This window comes from Siphateles boraxobius, unplaced genomic scaffold, assembly GCF_051911475.1.
Source record: "Siphateles boraxobius isolate OS27281-9 unplaced genomic scaffold, OSU_SipBor_1 25, whole genome shotgun sequence".
NCBI lineage: Eukaryota > Metazoa > Chordata > Actinopteri > Cypriniformes > Leuciscidae > Siphateles > Siphateles boraxobius.
The window spans coordinates 5527284-5551872 of NW_027508866.1; the positions used below are offsets into that span (position 1 = coordinate 5527284).

General features: G+C 38.9%; 1 protein-coding gene across 15 annotated transcripts in view; it reads left to right on the forward strand.

The window, feature by feature from the left end:
* The window catches only part of myo18aa (myosin XVIIIAa), a 60714-nt gene that overhangs the window by 24232 nt on the left and 11893 nt on the right, over window positions 1–24589 (forward strand). For all 15 annotated transcript variants that reach the window (XR_013207067.1, XR_013207068.1, XR_013207069.1 and 12 more), the window contains 27 exons: window positions 1186–1328; window positions 1411–1511; window positions 1700–1763; window positions 3045–3189; window positions 3832–3996; window positions 4084–4174; window positions 5385–5577; window positions 6683–6769; window positions 7124–7265; window positions 7348–7507; window positions 8685–8871; window positions 9005–9200; window positions 9290–9399; window positions 10897–10962; window positions 12105–12233; window positions 13526–13669; window positions 14835–14924; window positions 15507–15626; window positions 18604–18724; window positions 18985–19112; window positions 19309–19463; window positions 21055–21178; window positions 21320–21520; window positions 21789–21899; window positions 21986–22090; window positions 22173–22319; window positions 22439–22552. Coding sequence is in view for 11 of the 15 variants with exons in the window: in XM_077242146.1 (XP_077098261.1) it covers window positions 1186–1328; window positions 1411–1511; window positions 1700–1763; window positions 3045–3189; window positions 3832–3996; window positions 4084–4174; window positions 5385–5577; window positions 6683–6769; window positions 7124–7265; window positions 7348–7507; window positions 8685–8871; window positions 9005–9200; window positions 9290–9399; window positions 10897–10962; window positions 12105–12233; window positions 13526–13669; window positions 14835–14924; window positions 15507–15626; window positions 18604–18724; window positions 18985–19112; window positions 19309–19463; window positions 21055–21178; window positions 21320–21520; window positions 21789–21899; window positions 21986–22090; window positions 22173–22319; window positions 22439–22552 (3539 nt within the window). In the remaining 4 variants the exon portion in view is untranslated. The remainder of the gene's footprint in view (window positions 1–1185; window positions 1329–1410; window positions 1512–1699; window positions 1764–3044; window positions 3190–3831; window positions 3997–4083; window positions 4175–5384; window positions 5578–6682; window positions 6770–7123; window positions 7266–7347; window positions 7508–8684; window positions 8872–9004; window positions 9201–9289; window positions 9400–10896; window positions 10963–12104; window positions 12234–13525; window positions 13670–14834; window positions 14925–15506; window positions 15627–18603; window positions 18725–18984; window positions 19113–19308; window positions 19464–21054; window positions 21179–21319; window positions 21521–21788; window positions 21900–21985; window positions 22091–22172; window positions 22320–22438; window positions 22553–24589) is intronic.

The following is a 24589-nucleotide window of genomic DNA, read 5'->3' on the forward strand; positions in this document are numbered from 1 at the left end:
ACAAGTTATTCATGTAATATTATTGTACATGTGGACGTCCATGTCATGCGGAGTCCCTCAAGGCTCAATTCTTGGGCCACTCCTATTCAACCTGTACATGCTCCCAATGAGCCAAATAATGAGAAAGAACCGAATCGCTTACCACAGCTATGCATACGATACACAGCTCTACTTATCCCTATCGCCTAACGATTACAGCTCCATTTACTCCCTGTGCCAATGCATTGATGAAGTCAATAGTTGGATATGCCAAAACATTCTTCAGTTAAACAAAGACAAAACTGAAGTCATTGCGTTTGGAAACAAAGATGAAGTTCTCAAGGTGAACGCGTACCGTCACTCTAGGCGTCAAACAACTAAAAATCAAGTCAGGAATCTCAGTGTGATTCTGGAGTCAGACCTTAGTTTCAGTAGTCATGTCAAAGCAATAACTAAATCAGCATACTATCACCTGAAAAATATTGCAAGAATTAGATGCTTTGTTTCCAGTCAAGACTTGGAGAAACTTGTGCATGCTTTCATCACCAGCAAGGTGGATTATTGTAATGGACTTCTCACTGGCCTTCCCAAAAGACCATAAGAGTTGCAGCTCATACAAAACGCTGAGCAGAACCAGAACATATGAACACACCACTCTTCAGGTCTTTACACTGGCTCCCAGTTACATTTAGGATTGATTTTAAAGTATTATTACTGGTATATAAATCACTCAATGGCCTAGGACCTCAATACATTGCAGATATGCTCACTGAATATAAACAGATCACTCAGATCATTAGGACCACATCAGCTAGAAACACCAAGGGTTCACTCTAAGCATGGCGAGATTATGCCAGCCGCAGCTGAATCGGCTTCCAGAAGAGATCAGATGTGCTTCTATAGTCACATTCAAATCCAGACTCAAAACACTTCTGTTTAGCTGTGCATTTACTGAATGAGCACTGTGCCACTGTTCGTCCGACTGTTTGCACTGTATTTTATATCCTTTTTATTCTATTTTATTCAAAAAAATATATGTATATTTAAATTACTTCTATGTAAAGCACTTTGAATTACCATTGTGTATGAAATGTGCTATATAAATAAACTTGCCTTGCCTTGCTTTATCAGCTGTTACAGAGGGAAATGAATCAAGATAAATTCTATGCTTTTTATTGAGCATCATGAACTGTTCCCTCCCCACAGCTGAGAAATGGCAGGCGGTCTATTCGGTTCTAGAGGCGTTTGGAAACTGCAGTACAGCTATGAATGGGAACGCCAGTCGCTTCTCACACATAGTCTCTCTTGACTTCGACCAGGCAGGACAGGTGGCGTCTGCATCCGTTCAGGTAGTGTACAGCGGGGGCAATTATTCATCATTTCACTGGGGGATCTATCTTTGATTTGCTTTACTGTATGTCTCCCATACAGACCATGTTGCTGGAGAAGTTCAGAGTGACCAGGCGACCAGAAGCAGAATCCAGCTTCAATGTGTTTTACTATCTGATGGCCGGAGCAGATGCATCTCTAAAGTGAGTGAGAGACTATTATTAAAAAAACAAAAAGCATGCATACTAAGTGCATACTTACGGCATTAATCAATCCTGCCATCTTTAACATGCCATATTCTCTCACAATAAATAGTATGAATAGTGTGCAAACTGAGATTCATCCATAGCAGGAACATATCTAGATTAAAGTTGATCATCGTGCCTTTCAGGACTGAACTTCATTTCAATCACTTTGCTGAGAACAACACGTTTGGGCTCCTCCCTCACTCGAAGGTAAGAAATGCCACACATGCAATCATAAGGCAGAGCTAGACACACATTTTATCTGTTTTATACACTCACCTAAAGGATTATTAGGAACATCTGTTCAATTTCTCATTAATGCAATTATCTAATCAACCAATCACATGGCAGTTGCTTCAATGCATTTAGGGGTGTGGTCCTGGTCAAGACAATCTCCTGAACTCCAAACTGAATGTCAGAATGGGAAAGAAAGGTGATTTAAGCAATTTTGAGCGTGGCATGGTTGTTGGTGCCAGACGGGCCGGTCTGAGTATTTCAAAATCTACTCAGTTACTGGGATTTTCTGCCACAACCATTTCTAGGGTTTACAAAGAATGGTGTGAAAAGGGAAAAACATCCAGTATGCGGCAGTCCTTGTTGATGCTAGAGGTCAGAGGAGAATAGGCCGACTGATTCAAGCTGATAGAAGAGCAACTTTGACTGAAATAACCACTCGTTACAACCGAGGTATGCAGCAAAGCATTTGTGAAGCCCCAACACGCACAACCTTGAGGCGGATGGGCTACAACAGCAGAAGACCCCACCGGGTACCACTCAACTCCACTACAAATAGGAAAAAGAGGCTACAATTTGCAAGAGCTCACAAAAATTGGACAGTTGAAGACTGGAAAAATATTGCCTGGTCTGAGTTGAGACATTCAGATGTCAGAATTTGGCGTAAACAGAATGAGAACATGGATCCATCATGCCTTGTTACCACTGTGCAGGCTGGTGGTGGTGGTGTAATGGTGTGGGGGATGTTTTCTTGGCACACTTTAAGCCCCTTAGTGCCAATAGGGCATCGTTTAAATGCCACGGCCTACCTGAGCATTGTTTCTGACCATGTCCATCCCTTTATGGCCACCATGTACCCATCCTCTGATGGCTACTTCCAGCAGTATAATGCACCATGTCACAAAGCTCGAATCATTTCAAATTGGTTTCTTGAACATGACAATGAGTTCACTGTACTAAAATGGCCCCCACAGTCACCAGATCTCAACCCAATAGATCATCTTTGGGATGTTGTGGTACGGGAGCTTCGTCCCCTGGATGTGCATCCCACAAATCTCCATCAACTGCAAGATGCTATCCTATCAATATGGGCCAACATTTCAAAAGAATGCTTTCAGCACCTTGTTGAATCAATGCCACGTAGAATTAAGGCAGTTCTGAAGGCGAAAGGGGGTCAAACACAGTATTAGTATGGTGTTCCTAATAATCCTTCAGGTGAGTGTATGTACACATTGTATCATATCATCTTTTCTGTAGCCCGAGGACAAGCAGAAAGCCACTCAGCAGTTCACTAAGCTGCAGGCTGCCATGAAAGTCCTGGGCATCTCTGCTGAAGAACAGAAAACTGTGTGGCTGATTTTAGGAGCCATATACCATCTCGGTGCCGCTGGGGCCACCAAAGGTAAAGCGACCATCTTCTCCAGTGTCTAAACCAACACTAATATCTGAATGCACGAGAACACTGTAGAACACAGAATGCCTGATTACACAGAATGTATTTTAACATCTGTCCACTAAGAGTCAGTAGAGTCTTTTCACTCATGTGACCGAGAAGTGTGTGTATGCGCTTGATGTCTAAAAAACATTTGTCAGTTATCATCAGTGTTTAATACTGTTTCATTGTTGTTGTGTTTGTGTTTTATTCGTTGTAATCATGTGTTTTATTGCATAATGATGTTGCATGCTGCCCACATCAACACAGAAACAGATCCAGGTAAATGCAAGTCTCTCTCTCCCTGTTTCTGTTTAACCCTGAAGTGGTTTTATTATTTTTTATTTTATTTATTTAGCATCTTGATAGAACTGTGCCCATCTTTCATCTGCCTGTGTGCTTGTTTCTGCTCTCTGATGCTGAACGCCAGAATAAAATGTTTGTTCTCTTTGATCATCAATTCAGGAGATGAAAGTTTCTCCTTGTTCTAGGAACATTTGACCAAAGAGCTTTCAAAGTAGCTGGAAAATCTATTCTAGTTCAGCATAATGTGATGGATGTTTTGTGGTAACACTGTTTTTCTTTTGTGAATGTGGCTTTCTGACCCTCCAGCAGGTCGAAAGCAGTTCGCCAGACACGAGTGGGCTCAGAAAGCCGCGTATCTCCTGGGCTGCACGCTGGAAGAGTTGTCGTCCGCCATCTTCAAACAGCAGGGAAAGAGCACCCTGCCCCGCTCAGTAAGCGTCCGGCAGAGTACGGATGATACGGACAGCTCGGGTATCTTTTTTGTTTGTTAATACTCTTAAATATGTCATAAATACTTTCCTATTTTATGTTTAAATAGAGTTTTTGTGTGCGTTTCAGTGTCTAAAGCAACAGCAGCTGAGTGTTTGGAGTCAATGGCCTCTGGTTTATACTCTGAGCTTTTCACGCTCATCATCTCTCTTATTAACAGGTAATCAGTGATTACGAACTTATTTAGTAGGGTACCCACTGCGCAATGTGACGTCGGAGTGACGTCTGTTCTATGTAATTTTTGGACGTCCAATTTTGGTCCACTGAAGGGGTTGTTTTGTAACGCCAGGCGACGTCTTTATTAGACGTCTATTGCACGTCTAATGTTGACGTCCGTGGGACCAAATGTGGTCGTTTGTGGACGTCTTTTCAACATCAAATTTTGACTAATTTTAGACGTCGTTTCTATACAACTTCTATAACTGTAGTCCCATGTTTCAAAAGGATGGAGGACATGTTTTCTGTACCATGTATTTACATTTACGCATTTGGCAGATGCTTTTATCCACAGTGACTTACAATGCATTACACATTTACATTCCTATTCCATTGCTTTCCCTGGGAATCGAACCCATGATCTTGGCGTTGCAAGTGCCAGTGCTCTACTGTTTGAGCTTTTTGATATGATCTTAAATAATTATAAATAAGCTGTATTCATATGTATTAATCATGTTGATAACAACAATGTTGATATTTGTAAATAAAAACAATATTGCATATTAATCATGTAAATTTCCTGCACCTGTAATAGACGTCCAAATGAGGTCCAAAAAAATGACCCAGTTCAACGGTCAAATGTTGAACGTCAACGTGACGTCCAAGTTGGGTCATGGTTGGACGTCCATGGCAAGCCGTTTTAGCTTAAATTGTACCCAGCCTTACTCGTCGTAATTGCATTTTTACTAGTAAGAATTCAATTAGAGAGCTCTACAATTCAATTCTTACTAGTAACAATTACAATTAGAGAGCTCTCTAATTGAATTCTTACTAGTAAAAAATGAATTAAAGATATGTATAATTGCAGAGCTCTGTAATTGAATTAAAGAGCTCTGCAACTGCATTCTTACTAGTAACAATTCAATTGTAGAGCTCTCTAATTGTAATTGTTACTAGTAAGAATTGAATTGTAGAGCTCTCTAATTGAATTCTTACTAGTAAAAATGCAATTACGACGAGTAAGGCTGGGTACAATTTAAGATAAAACAGCTTGCCATAGGACGTCCAAATAGTGGACCTAGTTTGGACATCGAATAGATGTCCAGAATTGGTCATGGACCGAAAGACCCAATATATCCATGATCTGCACGTCTATCCGACGTCCAATGTTTAGTGGGTAAGAGAGACATTCAGATGTGTTTTTCTCCTTTCAGAGCACTGAAGTCCAGTCAGCATTCTCTCTGTTCTCTGCTGATTGTGGACACACCAGGGTTCCAGAACCCTCGTCAGGTGAAGAACCAGCGCGGTGCAACGTTTGAGGAGCTTTGCCATAATTACGCTCAGGAACGTCTACAGATGCTTTTTCAGGAGCGGACATTCGTAAGGGAACTGGAGCGTTACAAAGAGGTGCGGAAAAAACACACATCCTGAGCCAATGACAAGTCAAAATCTCATGACACTCGGCTTCTTATAAAAGCTCTACATGGCTGTTAATATACTACAACTTAAATGTACATTTTTGTTTTTTATTTACAAATTTCTTTTATTTATTTGCCATTTGCCTGTATTAGATGGGTCAGTGGAGCAATGTATTACTACTCTGACAGTTTAATAAAATAACCATAAAAAATAATGCAATAAAATGTTGAGTGGTTCCAATTGAGTGCCTTTTTGAAAACTTTAAACTACTATTAACTTGACATAGCATCTTAAAAAACAAAGCTGATGGCACAAGATTACCAAGATGTCTATGATGCATTTGTACATAGACAAACAATTAATCACAATCGATTAACAATCCTATATGAATGGCCTTCAAGTCTATCTCAGATAGGAAATACAACAAACAATACACAACTGTTCACAAGTTTGGGTCAGTAAGATATTTTTATGTTTTTGAAATAAGTTATTTATGCACACCAGGACTGCATTTATTTGATCAAAAATACAGAAAAAAATATAAAATTGTGAAACATTATTAGAATTTAAAGAACTGTTTTCTATTTTAATATATTTTAAAATGTAATTTATTTCTCTGATGCAAAGCTGAATTGTCAGCATCATTACTCCAGTCTTCAGCATCGCATGATTCTTCAGAAATCATTCTAATATGATGATTTGCTGCTCAAGAAACATTTCTTTTTCTTCTTCTAATTATTATCAATGTTGAAAACAGCTGTGCTGCGTAGTATTTTTGTTGAAGGATTTTTATTCAGAATTCTTTGATGGATAGAAAGTTCAAAAGAACAGCATTTATTTTGAACAATTTTTTTTTACTGTCACCTTTGATCAATTTAATGTATCATTGATGAATAAAAGCATGAATTTCTTTAACAAATTTTTATTCCAAACTTTTGAACAGTAGTGTATATTGATTTTTCACCACAAACATTGGCATATGCAATTATTTGCAGTTTAATTAGTTTCATTAATTTGCATGTCATCTAATTGAAGCAAAGCATTATGAGTCAATGTCCATCCAAACAAATGAACTGTCTCTGTGTTTCCATAGGAAAACATTGAGATTACACTGGATGACCTGGAGCCCAGCCCTTCTCGCTCATTGGCTGTGATTGATCAGTCTTCCAGTCAAGCTCTGGTGAGACACACTTCCTGAACCAATCAACTGCTATGGCTAATAATTCAGCTAATGTTTAAAGTTTTTGTGATTTATATCAAAAAGAGCTCTCTGGATAATAATTATGTAATGTAACTCCCATCTCTGCATTTGTGTTTAATCAAAAACACTTTGACAGACTGTCAATGCAGGGCACATTTAATCCTATATTAAAAGTCATTGTTTGGCCAGTCATGGTGATGTACTTTTTTAACCGTGTTTATAAGTACAAGTCAAGAATAGAAAAGCTCAATGTGAGAGTTCTGAAGGAAAAGTGTGTGTATTATTTCTACGATTGAGATCATTTTAGATTGGATATTCATGTTTGTGTTTCAGGTACGTACTCTGTCCCGTACAGATGAGGCCAGAGGTCTGTTTTGGCTGATGGAGGAGGAGGTTTTACAGCCGGGAGGGTCCGAGGAAACACTCCTGCAACGACTCTTCAGTTACTACGGCCCTTCGGAGGGAGAGAGCACAGGTCAAACACACAAGCATGCGCAAACACAAACTCACACACTTACATTCTGCCCTGGACCAATTTATGTGTTGTTTTTCTGCAGGTCGCACAGCGGTGCTTAAAAGTGAAAATGCACATCACTTCCTGCTCGGCCACAGTTATGGGACAGATTGGGTGGAATATGACACGCGTGGTTGGCTGAACCTTGCCAGGCAAAATCCCAGCCCCCAGAACGCTGCCAATCTGCTGCAGAACTCCCAGAAGTAAGACCTGCCTTTAACCATTTGCACTTATCACTTTAGTAAACTAGTCAAAAAACATGCTACACTGTTTAAAGGGGAACTTATTTCAACTTAATAAATCCGTTCAGAAATCATTTGGATAGTTTAATAACCTGTTCTGATGAATCAGCGAAGAAATGGCTAGAGTTGCCAAGTTCCCCTTTAAAGTGTACCTATTATGCTTTTTTTGCATTTGACCTTCCCTTTATTGTTTAATATAGATGTTTGTGCATGTAAACAGTCTGCAAAGTTACAAATCACAAAGTCCATGACAAAAGGGACTCCAAGAGAAAACGCCTGGCTTGAACTTTTCAAACTTTTTTTGAATACTTGTTTGTATTCCTGCCATTATTTCCGTGTCATATTTATGCCACCATGTAACACATTTGCATAATCCCAGCCTGCTGGCTATTTTTTATTTTATACAATGGTAGTTATAAGGCCAGGAAGAGGTTATGACTTTTGTATTTGAAAGAAATACTGTTTTTTCACTGTAAGAGAAAAAAACATGATTTCATGGACTTCCAAAGGCAGTGGAACTGAAGAATCAGTGATTTTTAACACTATTCCTCAGAAGTACAACTACAATTTTTTGAATAGTAGTGAACCTTTTGGCGTTAAAAAAAACTACTGTCAGGATTTACTAAAGACATGCAGTGAAAAATTAGCACTGAAAAGGTGTTTATTTGCAGATGACCTTATTGAATATGCATTTGTTGGAGTTTCCCTTTCAGACGCAAAATTTATAGGAGGAGAGTTTTTAAATTATTCATGCAAGGTGATTTACTATAAGGTTTGCTCTAGTCAATTTACTGGTATTAGTGCCATTATTTACCACCCAAAAAAGCATGTCTTAAATCAGATGCTAATTTGCGCTGCTCTTGGTAGATTGCGTTGGTCATTATGGAAATGATCCGGCTGTGTTTGTGTTCTTTAATTTGTGCATCGTCAATAGATCAAACGCAGAACTTTCCACTCACATCAGCGTTTTTTAAATTTTAGTTTTTATTGCGCTCTCGCGTCAATTTGCCTTGCATTAGTAATTCTGGCCCTAAGTCATGTAAACTTGTTCTAGTAGACATCCTAAACAAAATTATGAACCTGTAAATGAGGATAAAAGGGGTGTTTTTCATTCAAGAACAAACTGTATTTCCTACAGAAAGAGCATCAGCGGGATGTTTGTGGGCCGCTCCAACAGTGCTGCGGTTCTGACCGGCTCGATTGCTGGACTGGAGGGCGTCTCTCAGCTCGCCCTGCGCCGGGCCACCGGCATGAGGAAGACCTTCACCACAGGCATGGCAGCGGTCAAGAAGAAATCTCTCTGCCTTCAGATTAAACTCCAAGTGGTGAGTTTTCAAGTGGATCCTACACTGAATAGTAGTTTTTGAATTGGATGTTTCTTCTAAAATCTTTGGGGAATTGTTATTAATTCGAAGAAATGGCTAATACTACTCATTATATATTACCTCTTTCGATCAGGATGCACTGTTGGACACCGTTCGGAGATCCAGGGTTCACTTTGTCCACTGTCTGTTGCCCCGAGCAGAAGTTCTGAGGGCCGCAGGATCCTCAGAGGAGAGTTGCGACCCTGGACTCATGCAAATGGATGTGGCTTTGCTCAGGGCCCAGATCCGTGGCTTCAAACTGCTGGACAGTTTGAGGATTTACAGACAAGGTGAGAAAAGAGATTGACAGATCTAATCAAATAGATACAATGAAGTCCTCTCTGTTATTTCCTGCTGAATATCCGCTTGCTTTGTGCAGGTTACCCTGACCACATGGTCTTCTCTGAGTTCAGAAGACGCTTTGACATTTTGGCCCCTCACTTGACCAAGAAACTGGGCCGGAACTATATTGTGAAGGATGAGAAACGAGTGAGTAGCTATTTAAGAGAATAATGAGCATGGAAATAATAGTACAAAAGCTTTACAAATTTAAGTTTTAGGCTCCTCTCGCTCTTGTGTCTTGTGAGTCCGAGACAGAAATGAACTCTGGGTAATCAGGGTTATTGTGACAGCTTAATCAAGAAACTCCAGCTGGATCGCTGACTTGAATCAATACGCAGAGCAGACAGGAAAAATGTAGTAATTGCTCTGGGCTTTAGTGCTTACTTAATGCCCAAATGTACTGTAATTATCAGCTAGAAAAATTTCTCCATCCAGAGGCCTCCTAATCTCTTTTTGGTCCTGTGATTAGCCGGGGGGGAAAGGAGAGTTTTATACAAAACCTTTGCACTGTGGCCCTGGGCATGTAAATGGCAGACAGGGTCCAAAATTAACATTCGCCAAGTGCCAAATGCAAGTACAAATGGTCTTTGTAGAGTAAAATAATATTCATGAGTTGAATGGAAACTTCATTAGGAAATGCAGCATAATACATAGTTTAAAAATGACAATGTGAATCTCACTGATGCAAATAACATGAATATTCACCTATTGAAACATGTTTTAACATCTTTTCCTAAGTGGAAACATTACAATAAAGTAATAAATAATGCAATTACAATAAATTCGTACAATAAATTACAAAAAATATACATATATATAATGGGATATAACATCAGATTGTGAGATTGTCACTGTTGTAAGAAATGAAGTTGCAATTTTGAGATACAGTATAACATTGTATATTAAGAGAAACACAATTGTGAGATACTCATTGTGAAATATAAAGTCATACTGTGAGATTTAAAGTTTAGGTTTTTTTTCCGAGGCAGAAATAAGCATGTGTTCTTGACTTGTACAGAGCTGACTGAGCTGTAAATAATGAACAGCTAAATAATCACATTATCAACGGGACTAAATATATATTTTTTTGTGCAAAATACAGTTAATGCCCAGTCTGAAACATTAATTGCTGGTAAATTGACAGGTATAGCTAAAAGTCAATTTTAGACACCTAACACCTTCTTTTAGAGTAAAAAGTGTACAGAAAGATGCCCAACCTCTTTTTGTAACACAACAGAGAAGGTCAGTGGTGTTTCAAGTCCCAGAGAAAGTAGAAACGATGCAAAATTGGAGATCTAGAGAGACACAACGAGAAAGAAAAAGACAGAGGGAGGTAGAACCGTGTCTCAGAGGAGAGTTTTTTGTGAACCAATTCAAACAATGGCCCTTTGGTTGTCCGGGGCCAGAGCCCCCTTTTGTGCTGTAATCTAGATGAGCCCTTTCAGATAGATCAAGTTCTCAAGACCTTTCCGCATGAGAGAGACAGTGTCAGTGTCACGGTGAGGGCTGATGGTCGCCTGGACAGTTTGGGGACTGTATAACCAGTGAGAGTGTGTCCTGTAGGCCTACATACACAGGGGTCAGCAGTTTTTTTTGTAATGTACACTGTGTGAACTAGACATGACAGTGTGTGTGTCGTTGCAGGCAGTAGAGGAGCTTTTGGAGTCATTGGAATTGGAGAAGAGCAGCTATCACATGGGTCTAAGCAGGGTGAGTACACAGAAACACACATTTCTGTTCAATCTATCACTTTAGAAGCATCAAAGGATGCAGGTGAGTCAAATGTTGAATCTTAAGCGGCGGGTGATATTACGACTGTGTGCATTTTTCATCATCTTCTGCGTGGTCCATTGGCTGGACGCAAGACACTCTCTTCTCAGCATGAGCTGCTTTGTTTGTTTGTGTCTTTGCTAGTTCTTCATGCCATCCTAATCAGTGCGAACAGACGCTGGCGCTCAACAGTTTAATCCCATCAGCTGGAAAATCATTGCGAGCCAAAAAGACCCCTGAAAAAATGGTGGCATGTGTAAACAAGCTCCGCCTGGTGCATTCCCAGAAGAATGGAGATTTATTGGACCGGATTATAAGTTGGAATAGTTAGTCATTATTTTGTGGCAGCTGCAATTGGCGTAAAGGTTTACAAAGGCTGAATTGCGCTCAGAAATAGATTACAATGTCAGGGACCCTTCATGAAGGATTCGAGTCACAAAACAAACTGATTTACAACTCTACCAGCATCTCCTGTCAGTTCTGCTCGACTTGTGCTCTTACGATTACTGGCAATGAAAAATAAACCAAATAGGCGTTAAATGGACATTGATTTACTTGGTTTGTTCAGATTGTTGTGGTCAGATGTTGACACTAGATAAAATAGTTGCATGAGTGTAATCACAATTTCAGATTTTTTATTTGAATAAGTAAAAGAAAACTGATACTGAAATGTATAGAAAAGCAGCCTCTCTCTTGCTGGTAAAGAAATATATCCATATTATTTTTCATATTAAATTGATTGAAGACATAATTCATTACAAAAAACATTAATGTGCAAATAAAAGCTGCATCTGTTTTAAAATATGACTCCATATGAGGTTATTCACATCTCTTTTACTACTATGAAATTTTAGGACCATCATAATATGCATTTTTAACATGCTCCCTTTGCTGCTGTCACAATTATGTTGGGGTGTGTGTGTGTGTGTGTGTGTGTGTGTGTGTGTGTGTGTGTGTGTGTGTGTGTGTGTGTGTGTGCGTGTGTGTGTGTGTGTGTGTGTGTGTGTGTGTGTGTGTGTGTGTGTGTGTGTGTGTGTGTGTGTGTGTGTGTGTGTGTGTGTGTGTGTGTGTGTGTGTGTTAGGTGTTCTTCCGGGCTGGAACAGTGGCTAAACTAGAGGGACAGAGGGATGAACACACCAGACAGAACATCACGCTGTTCCAGGCCGCCTGCAGGGGCTTTCTGTCTCGACAGGCCTTCAAAAAGAGGAAGGTAAAGTCAATTTTCTGTTTTGCTTCAGTCCTGTGCTGGAATTGCAATGTCAATCAAACAGAATCTCAACATTTATTTCTCCAACAAAATTCAAAGGTTTGGCGTGTACGATTTTTAAAATGTTTTTGAACAAGAAATCTCTTATGCTCAGCAAGGCTGCATTTATTTGATCAAAAATTCCATAAAAACAGTAATATTGTGAAATATTGGTACAATTTAAAAATAAAGGTTGTTTTCTTTTCTAATATATTTTTTAATTTTATTTACTCCTGTGGTGGCAAAGCTTAGAACAGATTTTTACTTGTTGATGTTGAAAATATAATGTTCTAATATAACTTACTACCGGATAGTATTGAGTAGGTGATCAATTATGGAGTTGATTCGATTTAATTTAAGGTAAAACATGTCTTTTCTGCACCACCAGTATCACCGTGCAGAATTGCAGACAAAAACACTCCCCCGTCTCCCATTGGTCAGCCAAACAGATAGTCACACCCCCAATTCACACCAGTCGTAGAGCCAATGTTGTTGTTGGGCAGCTCAAAAAAAAGCTAAATAATGTTTTGAAAGCACCACAAAATCACAATTTTTAAACTTTTTGAGAATGAATCTACAAATCACTCGTTTATAGTTGTCTCTCCATATAAACTGTGGTAGAAAATATTTTAACACTGAAAATATTACACTTCACTTCACCTTTTAGTTTCTCTAGAAGTATTATAATTATTATCATGCCATCTCTGAATCATACTAGTCTAATCACTTTGAGATCATGACATGCAATCAGACCTCTGAACAAAATCCTCTCAATTCTTTATAAAGTACATTTTATTCATCCCAATGAAATTTACAGTTTTGTTTGGCAAGTCTTTTCAGTACTTTTTCAAAAATGACATATCAAAGTCATTCTGTGGCTTTTATGTTTTTGTTTGCAAAGGAACATTAATAATTTCATGCCACGCTGTTAATGCGGCTGTCATGTCATTCACAGATGGAGATCTGTATCATCAGCCTGTTCGTTCTGAACACACATATTGCAGAAATTAAGGAATAGCTCAGTCAAAATTAATATTCTGTCATCATTTACTCATCCACACGTCATTCACACGTCTTTCACACTCACTCACACTCATGTCAGTAAATGGGCCAGCAAAAAACAGCACAAAAGATTTGACTTAGGATGGCTTATGTGCTATAATATAAACAACAATAGGGTGATTAAATGAAGACAGAATTTAAGTTTTAGTGTGAAGTGTCCCTTTAGATATTAAATACCCCTCTCTGTCTCTCAGATCCAGGATTTGGCCATCCGTTGCGTCCAGAAGAACATTAAGAAGAATCATGGTGTGAAGGACTGGCCTTGGTGGAAGCTCTTCACCACCGTACGGCCTCTCGTAGAGGTTCAGCTCACCGAAGAACAGATTCGAGGAAAAGACGTGAGTCTTTCCATGTTGCATATTATTGCATGTCAAGTCAAGTCACCTTCATTTGCGCTTTTAACAATATGGACTGTTTCAAAGCAGCTTTACAGTGATAATAGGAAATTAAGGTAACAGAGATTGTTTTGGCTTTACAGCAGCTCTAGAATAATGTTATTGTCCAGCTAAAGTTAATTTTGATTGATTCACTTCCGTCGCAACGATCATAAGTTATTAACTTAGTGTCTGCTAACACGACACCGTTCTAACAGAAAATTCTTTAATGCGATCTGGCCGCTCATTTGCATAAAACAGTGCCTGGTGGCTCTGAGAATTTTTTATCGCTTCTGCGTAGCCGAGTGAATCGAAATTATCCTGACGACGTTTTATCAGTACAAAGGTAAAGGTAAGGAGGCCTTCACAAGGGACAGACTAGTGACACTTCAGGACTGCGTTGTCGTCGTGTCCAGGCGCAGGTCCTTCATCAGATCTGGATACGGCCTGGATACGGCCTGGATCCGGCGGACTGCGATAAACCTCGGGATAAACAGAGACAAATATTAGCATAGACACCATCCTTCTTATCATGTACAAAGTACATCAGGATTTATGGGTTCCCTGTTCCGGCTGATCTAAACTATGCAGCCTAACATTGAATTTTAGAAGTCTATAATGTGTTATGTGTATTTTAGGCCCAAGAGATGTGTTTTTAGTCTAGCTTTGAACTGACAGACTGTGTCTGCTTCCCGGACAATGTTAGGAAGATTGTTCCAAAGTTTTGGTGCTAAATAGGAAAAGGATCTACCGCCAGCAGTTGATTTTGATATTCTCAGTTTCAGCATGTCCCAGTTTGCTCACTGTGTAAAGCTTCTTTCAACTTACAGTAGAGTGCAAATGTTTATCTGTGTGAGTATGTGTGCATTTGCCTTAAAGATGACATGGTCTGAGAGCTTTTGTTGCATCAGCGTTACAGCTGAGAAATCTCTTTGATTCCTGAAGCCCGAGCTCAAAGCATTTGCAACATTGCTGTCTGGCCCCTTCCTGAACTCACCATAGATCTTGCCTGATCAAAAAAACATCAGATCATATAATATTAGCCCAACTCAGGCCAAATATTATTTGTTCTTATCTAAATATTCAATAGTGTTTGTGCTTGAGATTTTTCTGGCATTTTGACTCGTAGGAGGAGATCATTCATCTGAAGTTGAAGCTGGAGAAGGTGGAAAAGGAAAGAAACGAGCTCCGGCTGACCTCGGATCGAATGGAGAGCAGAGTAAGACATGCAAGCATTATTATGTGACTTCAACAGGCAAAGCAGGGCCTCATTTTACTGTCCCGTTTGGAGAAAAACGTTTTGATAGACATAAATGCTACTGATGTTGGACTGAATAGGAATGCTTGCCATTTTCTTTTGTTTCATTGAATTGTCTAATTGATTTATCTCCTGTTGATTCAACCTCGGCTCTTCTTATGTGGCATCTTTTTGTTTATTGAATTTCCTGCTCTATGGTTCCATTTGTATAAGGAGTAAATGTGATGTGCTTTTGAGATAGTTATGTCAGAGCTATGATTTGTCTTAGTTCTATGGTATTGGGGTGAGCTGCTTAGTACCTCAATGTTTTTTTTGTTTTTTTGTTGGTGTTGTTTTATGCTATATGTATCGGACCCTCTTGAAAATGAGATGTTGCATCTCAAGGTGCTATCCATTAATACAAATTGAAAATGTAGTTAGTGATGTCTTAATGAAAACGTAGAAATGCAGGAAGATTTAAGTTGAGGAGTTGAAATATGAGTTGAAGTCAATGGAAAGACTCCACCATATTAGAAAAACCAATGCATATGTGTGTTTATGTAGATTACGGAGTTGACGGCAGAGCTTTCAGATGAGAGGAATTCTGCGGAGTCTACATCCCAGCTGCTGGAGACGGAGACCAGCGAGAGATTGCGTCTGGAGAAGGACATGAAGGATATGCAGGTACATGTACATGTCGTGTAGTTTTTCCAATAATGAGCTTTTTCCAGGGGTATAGTTTACAAAAACACTGCATGACTATATTTTGTCACATTATATTGCATGTGCAGTTTTACTTCCAAGCATACTGAGTAGATAATTAAACAAATTCATCTAAAATGTCTCTTACATGTGGTGTTGGAAATGGATTCAAATTAATAAATTGGTTTATTTAGACCAATAAGAATTTGGATTTAAGTCATAGAAATTGTAAAGATTTAAATTTAACCAAAAAAAAATGATCCAAGTACAATCTCTTATGCATTTTTTGTAAAGTATTTAAAGTGCCCCTATTAAAGGTTATAAAGGCTTTTATAAAAGTTATAAAAGTTTTCTAATTTTGTTTTGGAGAATTTGATGGGTCAAAGGTCATAAAAACACTTTAATTTTCTCATAATCTACATTGCACATCACCTCATTTCTCGAAGAGTCTAAAAACGGTTTGTCTGAAGATTTAGTCGCTCTAAACCACCTCCTTTCAGTGAGACTACTCTGCTCTGATTGGTCAGATGGCACAGTCTATTGTGATTGGTCTACTGTTTACAGCGCATGTCGGAAACGAAACACTCATTACTATATCTGATTATCAGCTCTGGAGGCTTCCTCAATGCTTGTATACACAATGAAACGAACAGTAACAATGGCGTCGTTTTTTTAACGTAACAATTCCAGTGTGAATCTTCATCCTTTGAAAGTCCATGCAAGGTTATTTGCAGCACTGAAAACACCATCATCTCGACATGTCAACAACACGAACCAAAGTCTTTCAGACCTCAGCTACAACTACAGTGTTTGAGATGTTGTTCATGGGCAGCCAATGAAAATCATATGTATTATAGAGAGCCAAAGTCCCTCCCCTCCGGTTTCGGCTCATGGGACCTTATTTGGGAAAATATATGTATGGTAGTCAATGGTGAGAGACAACTTATCTTTTTATTCTGTCAGAACTGTGTCCTGAATTACACATATGATGTTTTTCAATTTAAAAGATAATTATGAAAGTCAGGAAAGTCACAGTTTGTCATAAAACAGAAGAGTAACATTTAGTTTTATGTGAAAATCGCTCCATGAACTACATCTCTCGTTTCGCACTATGTACGTCACCAAGCTCGTGTGTGTGCAGTCTGGTACAAAACACACAGGCATGATGGCGTAACGTTACGATTATAACGTTAGACTATAGAAAACATGACAGACGTTAGCTTCAGTAAAGTTAGCTTCATTCATTGAGAGAAAAGGTAAGACGTCACATGCACGGCTTTTGGGTTTGTAGTCTTTGTAATTACGTATTTTCACAGTCTTATACCTCAACAGTTTTACATCAAATAGACTTTCTTGACTTTAAAATGTATCTTTTAAATTGATAAACATCATATGTGTAATTCAGGGCACAATTCAAACGGGATCCAAATATTTGTTGTGTCTCGCCATTGACTACCATACAATATTTTTCCGAAATAAGGTCCCATGGTCCACCGGAAGGGGAGGGACTTAGGCTATCTATGCAAATTTGTTACATTGTTACATAGATATGTAAAAGGAAGTGAGGAAGGAATTGAGACTTTGCACTTTGATCTTTGAAACTTTGCAGACCTTTTACATTCATAAACAGCTATATTGCACACTGCATTAAAGGGTCATTCCACCGGTGGAGACATGAATATGTATTGTAAGTGGGTCATATATGTAGTAGAATAGTATCATAAATTTCTAATTTGAGACCTTCTTGGCCGATAAAAGGCAGAAAATTACTTTTTAGAGCTTGTGGATTGTAGACAACAATCCCCATAGTGCATTGCAATGCCCAGCTCCGCAGACCACTCCCACTACAGTAGCTAGCTTAACTGCAAGATATTTGTGCAATGAACCTGCCACGTTAGCGTGTTAACAAAATGAAAATAAACTTACTTTACAGAAAGGTATTCTAAAGTAGGTCTCCAGGACGCCGCTATCCATATGGGGTGCGAAACTCGGGTGAGCAACAACACACACGTCCGTGTCATCCTCCGATTCCGTAGCACCGCTGGAATTCTCGGCAGCAGACAGACTCTTGTTCTGTGTCCATTGGCGCACAGTGAGAGCACGGCACCACCAATCTTCCCCAGCTCGAGCCATTGCGGTCTCCTCGTCCGCGGCAGGCAGATCGTCTGCATCGGCTGTGGTGACAGCAGCTTCACCCGCCTCCGGTTCCTCCATAGCCCTCAGCTGCTCGTCGCTATACTGTGGCTCATAAAGGTAGCCACGAACATCCGTTTCTACCATAACTTCGTCAAAATCCAGATCCTCCATAATGCATCCGTCTGCGTATTCAGTACCTTCGTCCATATTTTCAAAAAGTTTCTCCCGGTGAAATCAAACGCACTGGCACTGATCTGATAGGTCTGTTAGCGCATTAGGTCCAACCCCCTATGGGCGGGTTTGAAAGGGTGGGAACTAGTGCTTGTAGTCTTCACAGAAATCACCCCCTTTTACACTTCCTCCTACAATGACGTAAAATGACGATTTTTGCGTCATGGTAGGAGGAAGTGAAAAAGGTAAATAGAGGATTTCTCTCGTCTCAGGGGAAAATGAAAGAGTGTTGCACGACCATTCAATAGTATGACTGGATTTCTAACAATGGAAATCTTAATGCAAATGGGTGGAGTGACCCTTTAAAGGTAATATTCGAAAAAGCTAAATGGGGCACTTTAAATGCTAATGTTTATCACTATGTTGTCAATATGGCAAACGAACAATATGGCATCTAAGTACTTTTTTATACGTGTAGCTTTACTGTAGTTGAACTGCTTTAAATTTTGAGTAGTTTGTGTCATGGATTGACTAAGGTTGTGGTAAAAGACTGTTGGAGAGATCTTATAGTTAAAAACTTTGTGGAAGGAGTGTATTTTGTGAATGGGCTGCTGTACAACACACCTTTTTCTTGTCTTTTTATGAAACTCAGGTGAAGTTTGACTCTGTGAAGAAACAGATGGAGTCCATGGAGATGGAGATCATGGAGGCCAGACTCCTCCATGCATCAGAACTCAACGGCGAGATGGACATCGAGGTTGATGTTGATTCTGGTAAAAAACAAAACAACAAGCTAGATGACCAATCAGATAGCAGCAGAAGCTGACTACCAAAATGTTTAATTTTAATAATAACATCACACACACACACACACACACACACACACACACACACACACACACACACACACACACACACACACACACACACACACACACACACACACACACACACACACACACACACACACACACAAAACACCCCAGCTCAACAAAACTCAGGAAAAATCTTTCTGTGTGTTTGTTCACGTCAGGAGGTGAATGGAGGTTAAAATATGAACGTGCCATCAGGGATATGGATTTCACAAAGAAAAAACTCCACCAGGAGATGGATGACAAGCTGGAGACAGAACAACAGAACAAGAGACACCTGGAGAGAAAAGTTAGTATAACACGGCAAATACACACAGGCACAGTGCACACACACTAGGCTTGCCGAACAGACTATACACACAATGTAAAATGTATCTGAATTCAAACTCTGCTACAATAAATAATCTCTGACCATGGAAACCAGTAACACTTCAGAATCTTTAGACTTTTATAAACGTCACTTTCCTGTCTCTCTCTGTGTTTAGTTTGCGGAGTTACAGGCTGACCAGGAAGAGTCCCAACGATCTGTCCAGCAGCTGAAGAAGAAATGCCAGCGCCTGGCAGCTGAACTGCAAGACGCCAAACTGCACCTGGAAAATCAAGAGGGGCGCAACCATGAGCTTGAGAGAAAACAGAGGAAGTAAGAGCCAATCACACACACACAAAACCAAAAGAATCAATCAGCAAACGAACAGCCCAAACAATCAGAAAGTGAACAAACCCTATACCTTCTATAGCTTAAACCTACTCCTAAACACAACCCTCACAAAAAAACATTTTTACATTTTCAAAAAACATCATTTAGTATGTTGTTTTCCTCATGAGGAATATCCCCACAAGCTCAAAGATTTCTGGTATTGTCATCCTTGTGGTATATTTTACCAGGACATCTCACAGACTCACATCTCAGTCTCCTGCCTGATCACCGGCTGAGGTTTGATTATAGAGATTTCTGTTTGATTGTTTACTCTGGTTGTTTCGGACATATTTTACTGTTTGATTGTATGGACTGTTTGTGTATAATTTAAAAAGTTAAGCTGTCTAGTTTTTGTTTCTTTGTTTACCGTTTGTTTGATTCAACGGTTCATTTACTTTCTGATTACTTGGCTTGTCAGTTTACTTATTGTTTAATCATACGTTTGTTTAATCACACAGTAAGCAATTTGTTAAACAGTTGATTGTTTAAGCTGTTTCATTACTGTATGATTGTTTGGGCTCTTGTGTGATTGTTTGTTTACTGTCTGATTTGTGTATTTTATTTGTTTTTTACTGCCTTAATTACTTTTGTTTGTTTAAGCTGTTTTTCTGATTTATTTGTTTTTGTTCAGTTAAAGCATTTAATTTACTGTCTGATTTCTGTCTTTTGTTTGTTGCTTAGTTAAAGATAATCGTTTACTGTTTGATTACTGTCTTTTGTTTGTTATTTAGTTGTTTAAGCAGTTTGTTTAATGTCTGATCACTCTTTTGTTTGTTGCTTTGTTTAAAGCTGTTGTTTTCTGTCTGATCCCTGTCTTTTGTTTGTTGTAGTTGTTTAAGCTATTTTCTTACTGTCTGATTGCTGTTTTTTGTTTGTGTATTGCTAGACTGCAATACGTCGCTGAATTGTGTTTAGTACTTGGCTGATGTTGCTCATAACTAAAGCTTAGCAGATCAAACTTAAGGCCATTGCACACAGTCCGAAATGTGCATCTGAAATTTTCGCATGTTAAAAAAAAATTCCGACCTCACGTTATGTCAATCACGCTTGCACACTGAATACGAAACTTTCGTCCGTCATAAAAAAATTTGGATCGGGTTCGATTTTCTGCGTTTTTTGCATCCGTAGCAAGCAGTTTGAATGGTGTTTGAATGATGTTTTGACAATTCAGAGCCACTGAATCACAAATACGAAAAAACACATACGAAAATTTCGGACTCAGTGTGCAATGGCCTTTAGAGCTGGAACTAAACCTTAACATGCATGACATTTTATGCGTAACCTTGGTGCATAGACCTCAATTTGCTCAGAATTTTTAGAACTGGAGATGGAAAAAGAAGATCTGTTTACTCAAATCTAAACATCCACAAGATTTAGCAGCAAGTAGCAGAAGAGGAAATGTTTGCTTTGGTGCCTACTGGCTAAATTTCTGTTTGAGATATTCAGATATGAGCGGACTATCATGTTTTTACTGTCATACTGTGGTTGAAATTACTTTGCTCAATGCTGGTTTACCTTCTGAATTTTCTGGCAGGTTTGATGTGGAGAAGAACCAGGCTCAAGAAGAACTACAGAAGGAGAGGAACCTGCGGGAGAAACTGGCCCGAGACAGAGATATGCTGGCGGGCGAGATGTTCACAATCAGACAACAGCTAGAGGTGAGAACTAAGATCGAAAAGTGTGTGTCTCTCTCTCTCGTGTCCTTAAGCAAGACACTTCACTTCAGATTCCTGTAATAATTATATGGCATGTTGCTTTGGATAAAAGCATCAGCTAATGTGTATAATTTAAAAAAATAGGAGAAGGACACAGAGCTGTGTACGGTCCGTGTGAAGATAGAGCAGCTGGAATCCGAGGTCCAGGATCTCTCCTCTACGGAGTCCAAAGAGGAGGCTTCACTTGCAAAGGTTAAGAAGCAACTGCGTGACCTGGAAGCAAAGGTCAAAGATCAAGAGGAGGAGCTTGATGAACAGGCTGGAAGCATTCAGATGCTGGAGCAGGTACAAGCTAAAAATGGCCAATTAAAAGGCGGATAGCGACTCTATTAAACTATTAAAATAATTTTCGTTAATTGAAATAAAGATGAAAAATGGTAAAATATTAATAATAGATGAAAGTCTTTAAAACAACATTACATCTTAAACACAAATCTTTCTGACTTCCAGCTTGGAAAATTGCAACTTGGAACTTGGAAGCAGTTTTGCAGAGGATTATATTAAGTTAACATCACGTAATCTGTGTGTGTGTGTGTGTATGTGTGTGATTTAGGCTAAACTTCGTTTGGAAATGGAGATGGAGAGATTGAAACAAACACACTCTAAAGAGCTTGACAGTAAAGATGAGGAGGTGGAGGAGATCAGACTGTCCTGCAGTAAGAAGGTGAACACAGGATCTGAAGACTATGGTCTCTCGCAATTTGAGACCTCCATGTTTCCTAATGGCTCTTTTGCTATGTGTGTGTGTAGCTGAAGCAGATGGAAGTGCAAATAGAGGAGGAATATGACGATAAACAGAGAGTTCTGAGAGAAAAGAGAGACCTGGAATCCAAACTGATGACTGCACAGGAACAGGTACTACTAACACAACACAAATATTACAGACAGCATACAATATACTCAACAAAGCATAACACAGTATTGCACCATATAACAGGTTTGCCATAAGGATGTAGAGACAGAGAAACGTCTCAGGAAGGACCTGAAGCGCACAAAAGTTCTTCTAGCTGATGCTCAGATTATGCTGGACCACCTGAAGACTAACGTGCCTAGTAAGAGAGAGATCGCCGCACTCAAAAACAAGGTAGAATCACAATCACAAACTGTTGAAATTACTATTTATGTCCTTCACTGGGTTGATAGATCAAATAGGACTAATTTCTTCATGTGAGCGAATGAGTGTTTATGTTGTATCTGGTTTAGTTGGAGGAGTCCGAGTTTGCCTGTGCAGCCGCAGTTAAAGCACGCAAGTCCATGGAGCTGGAAATTGAAGACCTTCATATCCAGATGGATGACATCACCAAAGCCAAGATGTCTGTGAGTTGAATTCTGTTTTACTTGGAAACAGTTCCTTGCTCGTAAACAGGACAAGATTTCATCGTTTAATGATACGTGTGTTTAATCATACAGTAAAGAATGTTTTGACCCGTCTATTTACTGCATGATTGTTTGTTTACTGTTTGATTTTGGTATTGTCATTTAGCTGTAAGGCTTTTTAAAAACTTTTTATTGTTTAGGCTGTTCTTTTGGTGATTGATCCATTTGGATATTTGTTTACTGATTGATTTTGTTAGTTATTTTTGTTCATTTTGTTCGAACAGTTCATTGTTCATAAACGGTACAAGATCTTCATATACACCATTTATCACCTTTTCAACCACATTTTCAGATGTTTCACAAGTTTCATTTAGTTACTCCAGTTATTGAGCAGTTAAAGGGGCTATATGTAGAATTTAGAAACCTGTGTTATTAGTGACACCAGTGGCCGTTAAGTGAACTGCAGCCAGCAACTTACCGCTCGTGCTCGCACTCGTGCACATGTAACATACTAGAGACTAAATGAGATTCAAGCCCCAATATACTATGGCGAAGTTCTTTTTCCTTCTTTCCTTAGAAATAAAATGAAGTTGGAAATACCTTTGCAGCGATATACTTTTAACGACCATCTAGATGCGTTCCACGCTGCTGAGAGCGACAATTAGATGATTATTTAGATGAATGTATTTAAATAACGCGCTTTTATCAATAACGAAATAAACGCTCAACAAAAATGACAGCGGTGAGAAAACAACAGTTAAGAAAGCATCTAATCATAGTGATGTGGATATGTTTACACAAGCTCTGCAACAATGATGTCAACAGATGAGGTAATTAAAATGACACTGTTATATGATAGTTTAATTATAAAGTATGTTTGAGACTATAGACTATAGTTCGTTCTGGCTAAGTGAATTTATCCCTTTTCTTTGCATGACAAATTGACATTACACTACAGAATAGCCCTTTCGGCATTATCCTGAACATTAAGCATTAATTTAATGTGTCATTGAACTGAAGAGAGGCTCTCATGAGCGTGTGTAAACGTCAAATCCTTTTGATTTTCCCCATCGAAACCCGCCCGAGTCCTTAACATAAAAATCAGTCTACAGGATTTCATAGACAACCTAGGAAGTCAGGGAAGGTCTAGTTTTTTAAGTTTCATTACAAGCTGTTTGGCAATACAAAAAGCAATTAATACCTGAAAATTCTTACATATATCCCCTTTAACTATGTGATATTTCAACAAATTCATCACCGTTCCTTTTGGAAATGTATAGAGGAGAGATTGTGCCATTGAAAACATTTAAAATTTTGTCCACCAGATCTGTCAGAGATTTTGTCAGGCAATATATTTGTTTTAAGCAATATGTGAATAGAGCAAAATAAATGTGTCATGATTCACTCAAACTGCTGGGTAGAGAATAATAACGAGCATGTAGTCATTTTCCTGCTCAGGCTGATGGAAGAAACATTTAGAGTTTAAACTTTAAAACTCTGATAAAGAATCATGGTGTCCTAACTGAGCACAGAATGATAAAGCCTTAAGTCAAGTCAAGTCAAGTCAAGTCAAGTCAAGTCATCCTCATTTATATAGCGCTTTTAACAATGTAGATTGTTTCAAAGCAGCTTTACAGAGATAAACATATAATTTAAGGTAAGAGAGATTGGTTTGGTTTTATAGTGGTTCTTGAAAAATGTTTTTCCAGCTAAAGTTAGTTTTGATTGATTCACTTCCGTCTAAATGATCATTTGTTATTAAATTAGGGGCCGCTAAGACGACACCGTTCTCTCTAAACAGACTTTAAACCTGAACCTGTGATAGACGCTGATGGCGTTCACATGCGCATTAAGAATTGATTCTATAGTTATGTGCGTTTGAATATATGTGCGCAGGTTTGTAATTCCTTACAAACCATGCCTAAACAAACTACTTGTCTTGTCTATAAATTTTGATGGAGAATTTTATTTTATCTTATCACTTTGGGTAGGTACGCGAACCGAAAAATTCCACAACGCTTTATCTGTAGAGTGGAA